Raw genomic sequence first — 17,507 nt, 5'->3', positions numbered from 1 at the left:
CTGCCCTGTTCCTCTTTCCTGAGGCGTGAGATCCATCAGAGATCTGGGATCATGAGTTTCTGCACCCATCTGCTGACCGACGGCATCAAAAGCTGGTCTTCCGAGCGGTCTCTGGGGCCCCGGGCCAAAGACGCTGAGTTCCTTGTTGTGTGAATGAGTTTTGTTGGATTCATTGTGCTTTAGTGTCTGCTCCTATCAGCAGGATTGGTTTGTTTGTGTGACCCTTTTATAAAGTTCGAAGGTGCATTTGTTCGAGCAGCGTGTGTAGGTCAAGCCTGCTTGTTTGCACAGCATCCAATCATGGATCTGTCGACACACAGGACTCCCGTCTTTCGGCCAAGCACCCTCCGGGCCATTCACAGAGTGGTGTATATGTATACAAATATGATAACAATCAGGTTCAGAATGGTCCCGATAATCCCCAGCATGGCCAAGACACTCTCTTCCTTACTCTCTCTCTCCTGGCCTTCTCTGTCCTCCTCATTTCCACTCGTGATTACCATCTTGGTGACAAATGTCTTTATCTTCCGCCCCAGGCTAACCTGTAACGGGAAAGAGGCAGCACAAGAGATTATCAGTTCCTAGCATCCTCTCCATAGCAGTGCAGACCCGCCGCGGGAGGGGATTTCATGCCTGGGTACTAGAGCTTGTGTGGGAGCGTAAAATCCCCCACGGATCCAATCTTGGGACACACCGCTCTGGGCCGCGGAGGAAGAGCAGAGCGTGTGGCCTGTCGATTTCAAGGATGGCCTGACTGTCCTGACACTGGCAAGAAGAGATCAGCGGGGGGCTCCAGCTGGGGGGCCACCTACTCTTCTGAGCTTGTTCCCTTCCCGTTTCCTTGAAGCAGAAACAGAGGCCACTGCATAGCAGTCTGGCATCCGGGAATTTCCCACGCATTCACGTATGAGAACCCACCCAGGAAATGCACAGCACTGCATCCATACAAAGAAGACACAATAAACACAATATGCTACGGGAATGCTGGTTGCAGGGTGGGCAGGGGTGGCCGGGACCTGGGGAAGGTGATATCCTGGGACCAGAGGGCACGGCAAGGGGATGAGAAGACCACCATAAGAAACTTGCATAGCCTCTAGGAGGAGTATAAATTGGTACAGCCATTCTGGAAAGTTCCTTGGAATTACCTAAAAAATCCAAGAGACACATACTGTAAAACTGGGCGGGGCACCTGTTCTCCCAGGTGTAGACCCTAGAGAAATCCCTGCCCCTGTGCACCTGGGGACTGGATGGGACACACCTACAAGCTTTATGACAGCAGAGGATCAGAAGCTACCCAAACGTGCACCAAGTATAGAACAGATGGACACGTGGTGGTCCAGGCACGAGACATGCCTGGACACAATGGAATATTACACAGCAGTGAAATGAATGAACTGAAGGTACATGTGACAACGTGGATGAAACCCCAACACATAATGCAGAATGAAAGGGCATAACGCAGAGGACTTTGTATAGTGTGAGTCAATGCATAAAGTCTTAAAATGGGCAAAACCAAACAATATGGTGTTTAGAGAAATAGATTTTTTTTTTTTTAACGATTTTATTTATTTATTTGAGAGAGAGAGAGTGTGTGTGTGCACAGAGGGAGAGTGAAAGGGAGAAACAGGTTCCCCACTGAGCAGGGAGCCCCATGCGGGACTTGATCCCAGAACCCTGGGATCATGACCTAAGCCGAAGGCAGATGCTTAACGACTGAGCCACCCAAGTACCCCATAGATTTGGTTTTTATAGAAAGCAAGGAAATAATTAATGATTAAATTCTGGAGACAGGCATCTCACAGGTAAGGACAAAGTGGGAGGCCACTTGGAGGGAGTACCAAGAACCTTCAACACACTGGCCATTTCCCATTTGTTACGCTGGGTGGGGAACCCTCGGGTGTTCATTTTTATCCTTACACTTTGAACTATATTCGTAGGTTTCAGATTTGTTTGCATGATGAATTTTGCAGTCACTAAAATCTTTTCTTTTTTTATTCTCTAAGATAATAAACATGGTCATCCAGGGGGAACTGGTGGGTAGCTGGAGCCTTCTATGCTTCCTCTTTTCAGAGCCAGAAAGTGTTTCATGCTCTGGGGTTGTGATGGTTAATTTTGTGTGTCAACTTGACTGGGTCATGGGGTCCCCTGGCATTTGTCAAATACTATTCTGGGTGTCTCTGTAAAGGTGTTTCTGGATGAGATTAACATTTCAATTGGTAGACTGAGTAAAGCAGGTGGTGGCTCTTCCTAAAGTGGGTGGGCCTCATCTAATCAGTTGAAGACATAGATACAACAAAAGGGCTGAGTAGGAGGAATTTCTCTTGCCTGACCGCCTTTGAGCTGGGACTTCAGCTTTCCCCTGCCTTTGAATTCAAACTGAAACACTGGTTCTTCCTGGGTCTTGAGCTTGCTTGCCTTCGTACTGAAACTAAACCCATCGGCTCTCCTGAGTCTCGGGGTTGCTGACTCACCCTGCAGATCTTGAGACCTGCCAGCCTCCATAATGACATGAGCCAATTCCTTAGAGTAAATCTCTTTTTATCTATATCTATCTATCACCAATCTATCATCTTTCTTACTGTTTCTGTTTTCTCTGGAGAACTGACTAATACAGGGGTCAAAAGATATCTCGGGGCCAATATCCAGGAAGGATCACAAACAGGAATCCAGGAAGGTGGGGGGTATGGCTGCAAAGTGAAATGTCTGCACACCCCTTCCTCTGGGCACATGAACCCCTGGAAGGGCTGGGTCAGGGCGTGCTCATCAAGTCTAGATGTGGAACACAGTATATGCAAGCAGACGTCTGTGTAAAGGAGAGACAGACAATCAGTGGAAACCAGGGGAATTAATGCAGCATGTATGTACGCACAAAGGAATGAATGAATGTCTTAAAGCGAAGTTTCATTTCGTTCACAGCTTTGGTATGCTAGACAGACCCAGAGTGGGATCCTACCCCTGCAGTTCAGCTAGGCAAAGCTTCCAAGGTGGATCTATTTGGTTTTCTTTTTCCTATTACAGTTTTTTTTTATTCTTATGTTAATCCCCATACATTACATCATTAGTTTTAGATGAAGTGTTCCATGATTCATTGTTTGTGCATAACACCCAGTGCTCCATGCAGAACGTGCCCTCCTCAATACCCACCACCAGGCTAACCCATCCTCCCACCCCCCTCCCCTCCAGAACCCTGTTTGTTGTTCAGAGTCCATCGTCTCTCATGGTTCGTCTACCCCTCCGATTTCCCCCGCTTCATTCTTCCCCTCCCGCTACCTTCTTCTTTTTTTTTTCTTAACATAGATTGCATTATTTGTTTCAGAGGTACAGATCTGAGATTCAACAGTCTTGCACAATTCACAGCGCTTACCAGAGCACATACCCTCCCCAGTGTCTATCACCCAGCCGCCCCATCCCTCCCACCCCAGCCCCCACTCCAGCAACCCTCAGTTTGTTTCCTGAGATTAAGAATTCCTCATATCAGTGAGGTCATATGATCCATGTCTTTCTCTGATTGACTTATTTCGCTCAGCATAACACCCTCCAGTTCCATCCATGTCGTTGCAAATGGCAAGATCTCATTCCTTTTGATGGCTATATAATATTCCATTGTATATATATACCACATCTTCTTTATCCATTCATCTGTCGATGGACATCTTGGCTCTTTCCACAGTTTGGCTATTGTGGACATTGCTGCTATAAACATCGGGGTGCACGTGGCCCTTCGGATCCCTACTTTTGTATCTTTGGGGTAAATACCCAGTAGTGCAATTGCTGGATCATATGGTAGCTCTATTCCTATTACAGTTTTTAATGATACGTAACACACACACAGAAAAGTGCACAGACCTCAAATGTACAGCTTGACCAATGTTCACATCTATTTAGCCAGCATCAAGATCAAGAAACAGAACCTTCCAGTACCCCAGGAGGCCCCCGTGGCACCCGATTTCATTTACTATCCTCTCTCCCTTCTCCCCACCCAGTGGCCCCAGAACCATTATCCTGACTTCTACACCTGAGGTCAGTTTCACATGTTTGTAAATTTTATACAAATAGAATCATACAGCATTGTCCTCTTCTGAGTCTGTTTTTTCCCCCCTCAGTGTTCTGCGGGTGAAATTCACCCGTGGTCTATGTAGCTGCAGCTCCTTCATTCTTATTGAGAACAGTATCCCATAAACAGACTCACAATTTAGGTCTCTATCTACTGCTGATGGACATTGGGGTTGCTTCCAGTTTGAAGCCATTATTCTGCTCTGAACATTCTTGCACGTGTCTGTTGGCACACCTAAGTTTGCACTCTCCCCTATGTTTTAAACATATAAAATTTTTCAACATACAGCAAAAAAAAAAAAAAAAAAAAATTACGGTGAGCATCCATACACACACCATCTACATTCCACCATTAACACGTTACTCTACTTGCTTTATCAAATATCTATCCCTGTGTCTACCCATCCATCTCCTTTCTTGGGTGTATTTCAAAGTAAATTGCAAATATTATTACACTCCCCCTTAAATACTATCGCATGCATATATTAACCAGAGTTCAGTATTTGTTTGCAATTTTTTCTTTTGACATAAAACTTCTATGTGTGCAATTTCCTATCGACTACCTACACCCAGGAGGGGAACTGCTGAGGCGCAGGGGTGCATGCATACCAGTTTATTAGACAGTGCTAAATAGTTTCTCAAAGGGGTTGTATCGGCTTGCTTGTTTGTGAATGCTAGAAAGATTGCCTCTTTTCCTCTGGTGATTCCACGGTGCAGCCTCTGCAGGAGGTCATGAGAAAATACAAGTACTTCCAAATCCACTGCTTTCTCTGCTCTGGACAGACCTTATCCAAGTACTACTTATCTCTTGGTGGGTTTCTTGCTTCTTGTAGTCTCTTTAGCTAGACTTCGAGCCTCGAGAGGGCAAGCTGCTGAACGTCGACCTCCCAGCACGGTGCCTGGCACGGGACAGGCGCTGGGAGAAGGGTGTGGAATGAATGAGTGGGTGCTGCGCAGGGACCTGGCATCTCCCTGTCTCTGCAGGGCAGTGAACGGATAGCCACGGTTGGTCTAAAGAGACGCAGTTAGTGCTGCCCTTAAAACCAAAGACCCATCATCACAGTCACTCAAGCAAAACCAAGTGCCTGTCACAGAGGCAGCTTGGTTTCAAGGCTTAATTTAGCCTCTTCCCTGAGTTAACCCGAGATAGCTCTGACTCAGGAGGAAGTGGAGGAGAATAATCAGGTTGACTGTGTTTACTTTCTGAGGACTCTGCAGCAGACCAAGGGCCTGGGAGAGGCCTTCTCCGCCCCAAGAAAGTTCTACTCCTAAGCCTGTTTCTACAGTGCTTGACTCATCAGCCTCAAGTTCCCTGGAGGAACCATGTCGGCCACGTAGCTGGATGGCCAAGGGAGCTACCAAGGGATTCCTAGGAGAGAAGAGGTTGGAACATTCTTTTCTTTGGAAGAAGTTGTCTGGCCAGAGTGTGAGGATAGAAAGCGGGAGATTAGCTTGGAAGCCATAGGAGTAATTGACTTGGGAGGGGAAGACAAAACCAAAATAAGACAGAAAGCCAAGGCTGGGGTTGGGCAACGTGTGACATGAAGCTTGCTGCTCAGGTATATGTTCACTCCCTCACTCCCCCCCTCACTCCCTCCTCCATCATTCGATCCTCCCTGCAGGGACTTGGTGGGAGGGGAATGGGGAGGGACTGCTGATGAGAAAGGCACTTCTTTTGGGGGTGATAAAAAGGTTCTAAAACAGATTTTGGTGATGGTTGCACAACTCCCTGTAGATACTGAAACCACTGAATCATACACTTTAAACAGATGAATTTTGTGGTTTGCAGATTGTATCTTTTTTTAAATTTTATTTTATTATGTTAATCACCATACATTACATCATTAGTTTTTGATGTAGTGTTCCATGATTCATTGTTTGCATTTAACACCCAGTGCTCCATTCAATACGTGTCCTCTTTAATACCCATGGGGGGTGGGAGGGATGAGGTGGGTGGGTGACAGACATTGGGGAGGGTATGTGCTATGGTGAGTGCTGTGAATTGTGTAAGACTGATGAATCACAGGGGCGCCTGGGTGGCTCAGATGGTTAAGCGTTGCCTTCGGCTCAGGTCATGATCCCAGGATCCTGGGATCGAGCCCCACATCGGGCTCCTTGCTCAGTGGGAAGCCTGCTTCTCCCTCTCCTTCTACTGCTCCCCCTGCTTGTGCTCTCCCGCTCTCTCTGTCAAATAAATAAAATCTTAAAAAAAAAAAAAAAAGACTGATGAATCACAGACCTGTACCTCTGAAACAAATAACACATCATACGCTAAAAAAAAAGGAAGATAGTAGGAAGGGAAAAATGAAGGGGGCGAAATCAGAGGGGGAGACGAACCATGAGAGACTATGGACTCTGCAGATTGTATCTTTTTTTTTTTTTCTTAAAGATTTTATTTATTTATTTGACAGAGAGAGACACAGCGAGAGAGGGAACACAAGCAAGGGGAGTGGGAGAGGGAGAAGCAGGCTCCCCGTAGAGCAGGGAGCCGGATGTGGGACTCGATCCCAGGACCCTGGGATCATGACCTGAGCCGAAGGCAGTCGCTTAACCGACTGAGCCACCCAGGCGCCCTCTGCAGATTTTATCTTAATGAAGATTTATTTTAAATTATTTATTGAAAATGTAAAAATATCTCAAAGGTCTATTTTATTTTATTATTTTTAAGATTTATTTATGGACTATAGAGACAGGGAGAGAGAAAGGGAGAGAGAGAGTGCATGCACACACACACAGGGGGAGGAGCAAAGGGAGAGGGGGAGAATCTCAAGCAGACTCCCTGCTCAGCATGGAGCCTGAGGCGGGGCTCAATCTCATGACCCTGAGATCATGACCTGCTGAAATAGTCAGATGCTCAACCGACTGAGCCACCCAGGCATTCCACAAAAGTCTATTTCAAAAGGTTAGCTTTTGCAATAGTATCTGAAAGACAAAGTATCTAGAAATAAATCTAACAAAAAATGTGTAAAATCTTTATAAAGAATATCAAAAAACTTTACTAACAGACACAAAATTAGACCAATATAAAAAGGGAGATGGGGGCGCCTGGCCGGCTGTTGGGAGAGCATGCAACTCTTGTTCTCGGGGTTGTTGAGTTCAAGCCCCATGCTGGGTGTAGAGATTATTTAAAAATAAAATCTTTAAAAAAAAAGGGAGCTATACCATCTTCATGGAGTGTAAGATTCCATATCATGAAAGCACCAGTTCCCTCCCAAGGTGATCTACAGATTCGCTGTAATTCCAGTCAGTTTCTTCGAGGTTTTTGATGTTATTTGACAGGCTGATTCTAATATGTGTATCAAAGTGCAAAGGGACTAAAGAAGAATGAGGTAGGGGGATGTGCCTCAAAAGGCATCAAGAATTAAGATGATGCTTTAGTAATGACATCTTAGACAAAGAGGCCAAAAGAACAGAAACAGAGCTTCACGTGCATGGACAGTGCTGATCAGAGGGAGAAAATGGGTTTTTGGATAAATAGTGCTGGAATAACTAAGTATCCAGGGGGGAAAAATGCAATCTCGAACCAGTAGTTCATCCATTCCCGATGGATTACAGACAACTATGAAAGGGAAAACTGAAGAACTTTTAGAAGGCAATATAAGTGACCATCTTCATGATGTTGTGGTAGAGGTTATCTTAATAAGACATAAAAGCTCAACCTGTAAGAGAAAATATTAATAAAGCCATAACATTAAACTGAATGTTTATCAAAAATAGCATAAAAACGTGAAGAGTTAAATCACCAACAGGGATATACACGTATCCTATATATACCATATATACTATGTATATCATACATGTCATGGTAAAGTCAAGTCAGTAAGAAATGGTAAACTTCCAGTAGAAAACTTGGCAAAAACCATGTTCAGGAATTTCTCAAAAGAGTGAATAAATATAAAGAAGCTAAACCTCCGTAATCAGAAAAATGTAAGGAGCTACCACCCAACAGCCATCAGACTGGCAAGAACAAAAAGATCCAACAAACCACCCAACGCTAACAAGACTAAGACTCTGAGGCAAGACCACAGGCTGGTTGCTGTCACTCTGGACAATAGGATGACATCATCTTGCAAAGCTGAACATACTCAGACCCTGTGACCCCCCATCCCACCTCTGGGCACCCATCTGCACCTATGTACCAGGTTATGCAGCCCAGAATGTTCATGAACAGCGTGAGTGACATGCTGGAGACGACACAAATGTCCATCCCCAGGGGCCTGGACCTACTGTCCTATTTCATACATGGGAATTACGTACAGCAGTGAAAATGCCAGAACACACATGCATGGGTCGTTAACACAGCATGGCAAGAAAAAGCATACCACCAAAGATGCATGAAGGGTATTTCCCTTTATAAGAAGTTCAGGAACATGCAAAATCCAAAAATACGTTGTCCAGAGATACAAATGTGATAAAATTACAAGGAAAAGCGAGACACTCATAAACACAAAGGCCGGGCAATCAGTATAGTGAGTGGAAAGGGGCAGTGGATGGGGTCGGGGAAGGGCGCGCAGGGAACCCCAGAACTACTGGTAATAGTTCTTAAGCTGGATAGTGGCTATATGAGTATTTGTTCTTTATACTTGACATTTTTAAAAGAGGCTTCTGTTAACTAATAATAATAAATCAATTAATGAAATCATAAGTATGACAGTGGAATAACTTATTAATGGTAAAACAATACTGATGAAAACAGATTAAGAATTAATCCCCGCTAAGGGGTCATCATGGCCACGGCTCCAGAATGAGCCTCCATGGGCTGCCACCTGGGAGCCTAGAGCCAACCTGACTTCTGTCCTTTTTCAGATTCTGTTCACCATTCCTTCTATCCCGTGAGCAACCTTGTACAACCACCCTGATAAACAGCGCGGTTTCGCTGAAGGCAGTCAGAACCCATTTCTTATCGATATCTGCTGTTTACAACCACGGAACTTTTACTCAAGCAGAAGACACATTCAAATGTATTTTGTTTGCTTCCTCATTTGACGTTTGAATCCCCCCAGACGCACTCCATTAAGTGCTTCCCGAATACCTCCCGTGGCTCTGGGACTTTGCACGGTCAGGACAGCTCATTCCACCTGCTGACAGCTCCGCTTTATTTATTTATTTTTTTAAAGATTTTATTTATTCATTTGAGACACAGAGATACAGAGAGAGAGAGAAAGCATGAGCAGGGAGAGAGGCAGAGGGAGAGGGAGAAGCAGGCTCCTTGCTGAGCCAGAAGCCCGATGTGGGGCTCGATCCCAAGACTCTGGGATCATGACCTGAGCCAAAGGCAGACGCTTAACCATCTGAGCCACCCAGGCGCCCCAACAGCTCCCCTTTAAAATGGCACATCCTTCCTGTAGTCTGTGCCCGCTGGAACCACGGGTATAACTTGGAACCAAACAAAAACACATCATCGTTGTCGTCTGTAGGCCAACACTCAGCTTTTGAAAAGACGAAATGATAACTCTGGCCTTAAATACATCAGAGATCCCATCCTGGCTCCGGCAGGCCCCCCAGCTGAGTGACTAGGGCAAGCCGCTTCGGCTCCCTGAGACTCTGTCTCCTCATCTGTGAAGTGGGAGGAATCATTAGCTTGTAGGATTAGAGATAAAGGCTGCAAACCGCCCAGCTGCTTTTCACCAGCCAAGCACCCCCATTCCCTACCTGTCCCTGGGGCCCTTCCCCAGCATGATCCCCATCCTGGAAAGGCCCCTCCTAAAATCCCAGCATGTGTAAGGGAAATGTTACTCCAGAAAGGCTTCCCCACCCCAAAGGGGACAGGCCACCCCCTCCGTCATTCCCCCGCAGCATGCCCACTGGCGCTGCCGAGAGCCACATCGGCTTTGGGGCCCCCACGCCGTGCTGTGGATGCATGATGCTGTAAAGCCCCACCATGCACCCTTCCTGTTGGAGGAAAGTGAGCATGTTTCGAAGCCCAAAACAGGACTCTGTATTTGGATCATGTTGCATTTCTCCTGGCTGACTTCTGCTCACTGTGCCACCCTTTCTTTTTTTAAGATTTTATTTATTTATTTGAGAGAGAGAGGGCACAAGCAGGTGGAGAGGGAGAGGGAGAAGCAGGCTCCCCGCTGAACAGGGAACCCGATGTGGGACTTGATCCCAGGACCCTGGGATCATGACCTGAGCTGAAGGCAGACACTTAACGACTGAGCCACCCAGGCACCCCCAGACCCTTTGAGATCATCTTGGCTCCTAGACGAACCTGCCTTCCCACAGTCCCCTCCTTCTGATAATCCACACACTGGGCGTGCACGCCCTCCCTATGGCTATCTGGTTGACCCCCTCCTGATTTTTGACCTGGTGTCCAGGTAATACTAACTTGTTCATTAGCAAGCTCCTGATGCCATCAGTCTCTTGTCTGCCTTCTCCTGCCCACATTCCTCCGTCTTTTCTACGAGGTGTCGTGAAGTCCAGCCAGGCCTTCCAGGTCCACTGGGCCAGTGATTTTGCCAGGGATGGACATGGCTGAGGGACGTCCCGTCTCGGGAATCCCCGCAGGGTCCTGGCACCGAGTGCGCCCTCTACTGGCGTGCGGGGTCCCCTCCTTGCTTCTCTTGACACCAAATTCCCAGAGCCATATTTACTAAGAGCCAAAGAGCTCCCTTCAGCAAGCTACCCCGTGGTCAGTAAGAAACAGAAGATGAAAAAATCATGGGATTTTGACCTACTGAACATGGCACCGCAGTGAGATGTGATGGTGACAGAGCCCGAGTGGCAGGGAGGAGGACGCCCGCGCTCTGAGAAGGGCAAAAACCGCAGGTTACCGTTCAGGTCCGCTTAGGGCTGGAAATCATATTGTTAAAGCCTCACTTGGACAGGAGAAAATCCAGAAATCTCCTGGAAAGCAGTTAATGTTATTTTACTTTTCTCATGTCCAAAGCACACATACACGTCCATAAAGATAGGAAGACTCCTAATGCTTCCTCTCTCCTACGGTCCTTGGAAAACCTCACCACCCCAGGGCCAAGAAAAGGCGTCTGATGTCAGGGTGCTAGGGGGCACCTCTGGGTCACCTCCCGCTGCTCGAGAAGTGGGAATTCGAGCCGGAGAGGGGGTGCTGCCGTGTGTGGGAAGGGTCCAACGGTCTTTCTGTAACTGAGCAGAGACCTTCAGGCAGAAAGGAGTCAGCTTTCACTGAATTCTAGTAGAAACTTATTTTTCAAAATAACGCCAGTCTGGGGGTGCCTGGGCAGCTCAGTCGGTGAAGCGCCTGACTTTTGATTTCAGCTCAGGTCGTGATCTCAGGGTCATGAGGTCGAGCCCCGCATCCGGCTCTGCGCTCAGAGGGGAGTCTCCTTGAGGTTCTCTCTCCCTCTCCCTCCGTCCCTCACACTCATGCTCTCTCTCTCTAAAATAAATAAAAATCTTTAAAAAAAATTTTTTTAAAGATTTTATTAATTTATTTGACAGAGAGAGAGGGAACACAAGCAGGGGGAACAGTAGAAGGAGAGGGAGAAGCAGACCCCCAGCGGAGGAGGGAGCCCAGTGTGGGGCTTGATCCCAGGACCCAGAGATCATGACCTGAGCCGAAGGCAGACGCTTAACGACTGAGCGACCCAGGCACCCCTAAAATAAATAAATCTTAAAAAAAATAATGCAGTCTGGGGACTACATCTGTGCTGAAAGGCACCACACAGGCAAGACAAGGGAAGAGACCACGCCATCCAAATTCCTTCTACGATTCGCCAACTGCATTCTTTCTCTGGAGTGGCTCAGGCTCAGCTGCAGTTCCAAGTGTTTCTCCATCTCGAGAACACTTCCACCTTTGGGATGAAGAGGATGCACTCCGATCCTCTTTATGAGGATGAGCTCCTGCCTAGAAATTCAGAAACCCTGGGTGACCAATCGAACGGATGTAGCAAGAACTTCTTCCCAGAGAAGAGACCTCAGTGGTCACCTAAAACACAGCACCCTCAGGAATCCGAGGCCCGGACTTCCAACAAATATCCCCAGAGCACTCGTGCTGATCCAAGCTCCGGGCTAAGCCCCAGGCAAACGCCAGTAGAAGATAAGGTCTTTGGCCCTCCACAACCCCACGGCCCCATCACTCTGGCGATGTGAGCCCAGGGCACTGGGGGGCACAAAGAATGCAGGAGTCCCAGATAGAGGGGATTGTTCCTGGAAGATGGGCAGCGTTGAAGTTGAGATGTGAAGGTCCAGCGGGACTCGCTCAGCGATGGTGGCAGGGGGGGGCGCGCAGTCAGGAGGCGAACAGGTGCAAAGGACAAGCAGAAGCGTGGAAGGCAGCTGCCAGTCGGGGCAATGAAGTATTATGGCAAGCGTGCGCAGAGCAGAGGCTGCAGGAGGAAGAGGAGGCTGGAACGGGGGCTCTTGCAAACCACGCAGAAGACCTTTGGTATTTACCCAGTAGGCGAGATGCACTCATGACGCGCACTTCATATTTACTTCCTCGATGGTACCTGTACATGGGTGGACTCTTTTGTATGCCTCAGATACCTCAGCCTAAGTTTAAAAAACCCATTTAGCCCCTAAAATACCAGGCTGCACTAAGTAAAAGCTGGTGACCTGCTCTCCCAGAAGGAACATTTGGCTCCGGTGGCCTCTAGCTCTACCACCATTCCAGAGGGAGGCCTTGCTCCTTGCCATCTGGGGCCTTGGGAGATCCGCTGGGAGCCTCCCTCCAAGGAACAGGTGCCCTGCCCCGGGGCTTGTCTTCAGAGCACAAACTCCTCCACATGTCCCCGTGCCCAGCCCAGGGGACCACAGAAGACCCTAACCCTAACCCTAACCCGAACCCGAACCCGAACCCGAACCCTAACCCTAACCCTAACCCTAACCCTAACCCGAACCCAGCCCAGGGGACCACAGAAGACCTGGCTGCCCCTGATGGCTACTAAGGGGGTGGCAGCCACGACAGCCCCGGGGCCCGGAATTTACTACCATAAGTTCCAAAGAGTCACTGAAGACAAAGGACACTGGTAAAGCATTTAATTGGCTCAACAAAAGTTCATGATTCTTCTTCGTAACAAGTAGAGTGCTGTCCCTCATGAATTGCCGAGATGTTGCTGGATCTACCTGGGCACGTGAGGCCGATCTCTGTCATGCTGTGGCTGGTACATGGCTGCTAATGAGTAAGCACATGGTATGGGCCAAGCCCCAGACCATTCAGCCAGCCAGCCACTCTCTAGATATTTATCCAGCACCTACTATACTCCAGGTCCTATTCTAGAATATTGGGATACTGGAATACAGATAAAAATGAGTGCTCTGCCTGCTTTAGAGATAAGGAATTAAGACTCAAAATAATGACTGAACACCTACAAGACTCCAGGCAGTATTGCAGGGAGCAGGGAGAGAGCAGTGAATAAAACAAAGAACTCATCAAAAACGGAGTCAGGATTGAACTCAGCAGTCGATTCCACTACTGACGTGGCCCATCTCCTGCCCGCCCTCGAGTGTCCCCCACACCTCGTCCTACCACCCTCCCACCCCCCATCCCCGCTGAACTTCTGCCACAGTGCCTTTGCTCACGCTCCCTTCTTGGCTTGGACAACTCCCGCTCATCCTTCTAGTCTCAGCTCAGTTGGCAGCATCTCCAAGGACCCCCCTCTTGATGTTGGGAGGCTTGCACAGGCTGCATCTGAGCATCTTCTGACTGATTCTGTAACTAAATCTAGAGTCTTCCCCACTGAACTGTGAGCTCCTCAGGAGGGACAGGCCTGGGTCTGATTCATCTCCATGTCCCCCTACCCCCGTGCCTGGAATACCAATGGTGCTCAGTGTATTGAGTAAGTGAATGAATGAAAAGAGGGGCCTCAAGTGAGCCTGGGGAGCCCAGCTTCCAGGTCAGGGGAGGGAAAGTCGTGGGAGGCAGCAGAGTGGATGGCAGGAACACTCCAGACCACCCAGCTGGGCCTCACAAGAAAGAGACAAGAAGTGAGGGGAACCTGCGTCAAACGAGACACCCTCTTTCCCGACTCTCCAAGCAGGGGTAAGCCAGAGCTGACAGGCTGGGCTAGTTAGTGTGTGTGGGGGGGGTGGCTGAGGGTGGGGATGTATGGTGGGGAGACCAAGCGTTCATCAGCCCTGAGGCCAGGTCAGAAGGACCGCTCCTGCCCCAGCAGCTCCTGGCCTCTTCCTTCTCTTGAGTGCCAAGTGTCACACTCAGAGCCCTGGACAGAGTGGGATCCACCTTCCTGCTCTGCTCCTACATGTGAAAGAGCCTGGGTAAACCTCCCTGGACTCCATTTGCCCATGTGACCAAGGAGAGCAGGGACCCAGATGAGAAGGTACAAGGACCCTCGCTAGACTTGCTTCTTTCTTCCTCACCTTGAAGTCTCATGCAAAGGAGGCTTAGTTTACTGCGTGTGGAGTAAGAAAAGTTTAAATACTGATACAAAAAGAGAAAAAACAGCTCCCTGTGCTAACACTTAAGGGTAAATGAATCAGTATTTCCCTTGCTCAGATGAAAACACATTTTTTAAGTTTTTGGAAAACTGAATTATATTAGCCTAGTCTTCCCCAAGGAGCACAAGTCTGAGGTAGCTCTGTGGCAAGGCTGCTGAAACCAAGCAGTGAAAACAAGGCTCAGGCCTGTGGTCTGGTCCTCCAGCCCCACCACCAATGTCACACCCGCCTGCTATGCACCCACTTGGCCATGGACCCCACTCCATTGGCCAGTAGACTCCACCCCCAGTTCCCAGGACCAGCAGGAAGTAGGGAAGAGCCTGGGACTCTGGAGAGCTAGATTTGAGTTCTTGTTGGGCCCCAGGGCGTTGCCTCACTGAAACACATGATCTCCCCGCCGCCCAAGTCCTCACCTGTAGTTGACTGAGGATAGACACAAATTGTTGACTTTCAACAAGAGACAAATATTTTCCAACAGTTGAACAAAAAGCTTACTGGAAGGCAACTGGACAGCACCCAACAAAACTACGTATGTGTTGCCTGCCAACGTAGCAACCCCACTCCTTGGACTCTACCATGAAGAGAACCCCCAGCTCTACAACAACACACCTGCAAGCTTATTCACCGAAGCATCATCTGTAAATGAAAAAATACAGGAAGCAACACAAATGCCCAGACGTAGGGGAGTGGTTGAATAAACTCTGGTCCTATACACAATGGAGCACTCTGCAGCTGTAAAGAAGGCAGGTGTGATATGAACAGATTTGGAGAAAATTCCACGACACACCACTCCATTTGAAAAGCAAAGAGTGAAGAGTATTTACGGTACTACCATTCACATAAGAAAGGGCGACAAAATATATAACTTGCTCTGTGTACAAGAGTCAGTTAGATATGGAACAGACTGGCTCCCTAGAGGAGGTGAGTGATAAAGGGATGGGGTGAGGGGGGACACGATTGGGACAGCAGGGACAGAGGGAGTGACACATCTCGGAGAAGATCTTTCAGTACAGATCTGACTTAGAAGCATTGCAATGTTCATGTGACCTTCATTTACCCCTACACACAAGATGATTATCACCAACCAAATGTGAGGGAAACCCAAAGTCAAGTATAAAGACCAACAAATGGACCAAACCATTACAAATACATGGCATGTCCACACAGAAGGGGGTGGGAAAGAAAAGCCCTCACCTCAGAGACTCTGGAAACAGTATCTTGACCAAATAGGGGAAGGCCAAAGACAAAACATTGAGCACAGATGCGGTCACCGACGGGGCAAGTGTTTCTCACAAGGGTGTGGGTTAGCAATTCGGAATTCACGCATACTTGAATTAAGTGAATATATTTTAGCTACTGAGAGCTGGTCTCTCCCTGCTGGAGAAGGAAGTTACAAATGTGGAAAGGGGAGAAGGCTAACATGGAGCCCCTGTTGTTGAGACTGGAATTTGAGATCTCAGAGCAGACTCAAGGTTTTCAATGTTCATACAGGCAGGCAGGCACAGAGACACACATGATGTGTCAGTACACACCCATGTCATCCCAGCTCTGTCCCCTGAAGAGGCCTAACAGCAATGCCCCCAAAACAATGAGCACCCCCAGCTCCCAGACCTTGGTTTCTATGCACCACGCCCCAGTGATAGGACCCAGGACTCCTTGGAGAAGTGGCTGATTGCGGGGCTGGGGAAATACAAGATGAGCCTTGTACATCTTGTGATTCGAGAAAGCAAGGAAGTGCCCCCCAAAAAGACAAGGGGGCATGGGCTGGCCAAATGCACAAGCACAAAACTGAAGGGGCTCCTAATATTAGGCCAAGCCTGGAATAATCTGAGCCAGAAAATAAATAACCTTTGTATCAGATTGTAATTCATAGAATAAAGTAAATACCCAGGAGTCTATACTGATACAAATAAATAATCATAAATACATAAATGGGGGAGAAGGGCTAGTTCTTTCTTACCATAGAATTCTAAGCAATAAATGCAGAAGGAAAGCAGGAAATAAGAAAATCACCATCAGGCAAACTTCACAGCAATAACTGTTGGAGGCAAGATCCACCGACAGATGCTAAAACTAATGGGTGGAAGTTTAAGGAGAAACAGGATTTGCATGGTCTCAAAGTACCTTCCCCAAGGAATTTGTCTTCCCCAAGGAATTTGTCAACACCAAGGAAAGATGGAAGCTTTATGGTGGAGAAGCCTGGCAGATGCCACAGTGGTCAGTGAACAAGGTCAGCATCACCAGTGATAAGACATGGACACCATGACATCCTGACAGGAGGCGTGACCAGGACACAACATCACCTCTGTGGGGTTCTCGCCAAAAATGCACACCCTTGGGCCACTCTTGACGAAACCCCAGACAAACGCAAACTGACGGACAATCTATACAAAATAACCGATGAGAACTTTCTAGTAGTGCCAGGGGGCATGAAGGACAAGGAAAGAATAAGCAAGCCTTCCGGACAGGAGGGAACCAGGAGCCCTGGGTAAAGCAACATGGGGCCCATGGGGTCCTGGGGCGGAAAGGACAGGAGCAGAGAACTCGGTAACGTCTGAACAAGGCGTGTGGTTGTAGGGGCTTCCTCTCTGGGTTTGCTGACCGCACTCTGGTCATGCACGCTGAGGACCTGAGGATAAGCTGGGTGAGGGAAACCTTCTGAACTGTTTCTGCAACTTTCAAGTCTAAATTAGTGTGTTTGTTTAGAAAAGAGAGGTAAGAGTTATTTCACAAACACTTATGCCAACCCACCAGGCCTTTGCCAGGCCCTACTTAGGGTCTGCTTCAGTGTGAATCCTTTGTGGAGGTGGGAGGGGACAGATGTTAAGGGGTCTTAGCTTTGAACCAGAGCTTCCAGGGGCCTTAGGTCATAGGCTCTGGGTCACTTCTTAGTTACAGAGATCCCCAGAACTGAAGGCAACTTCTGGAACATTCTGTCTAATGTCCTCAGCCAGGACTGGAGGGGTCTATAGTTAGGCCTTGTGGGGTTCTCTCCAATTCCCGGACTCGTCTGCAGACGCTGCCCACCCTGGTTCTCAGAAGGATTCAGGATCCGAGGCCACCGTCTCTCAGGAGCT

General features: G+C 48.1%; 1 protein-coding gene across 1 annotated transcript in view; it reads right to left on the bottom strand.

Annotated features, from left to right (window-relative positions):
* Positions 1–328: 328 nt before the first annotated feature.
* The window catches only part of TUNAR (TCL1 upstream neural differentiation-associated RNA), a 46,679-nt gene continuing 29,500 nt past the window's right edge, over positions 329–17,507 (bottom strand). Inside the window, exon 2 of the mRNA XM_054513955.2 lies at positions 329–542. Coding sequence (XP_054369930.2) covers positions 357–542 — 186 coding nt within the window. The 3' untranslated portion in view covers positions 329–356. The remainder of the gene's footprint in view (positions 543–17,507) is intronic.

Source organism: Mirounga angustirostris, unplaced genomic scaffold, assembly GCF_029215605.1.
Source record: "Mirounga angustirostris isolate CCGP_5_RB_7025 unplaced genomic scaffold, mMirAng1.0.hap1 SCAF_9, whole genome shotgun sequence".
Lineage (NCBI taxonomy): Eukaryota > Metazoa > Chordata > Mammalia > Carnivora > Phocidae > Mirounga > Mirounga angustirostris.
This window is presented reverse-complemented; position numbering and strand designations above follow the sequence as displayed.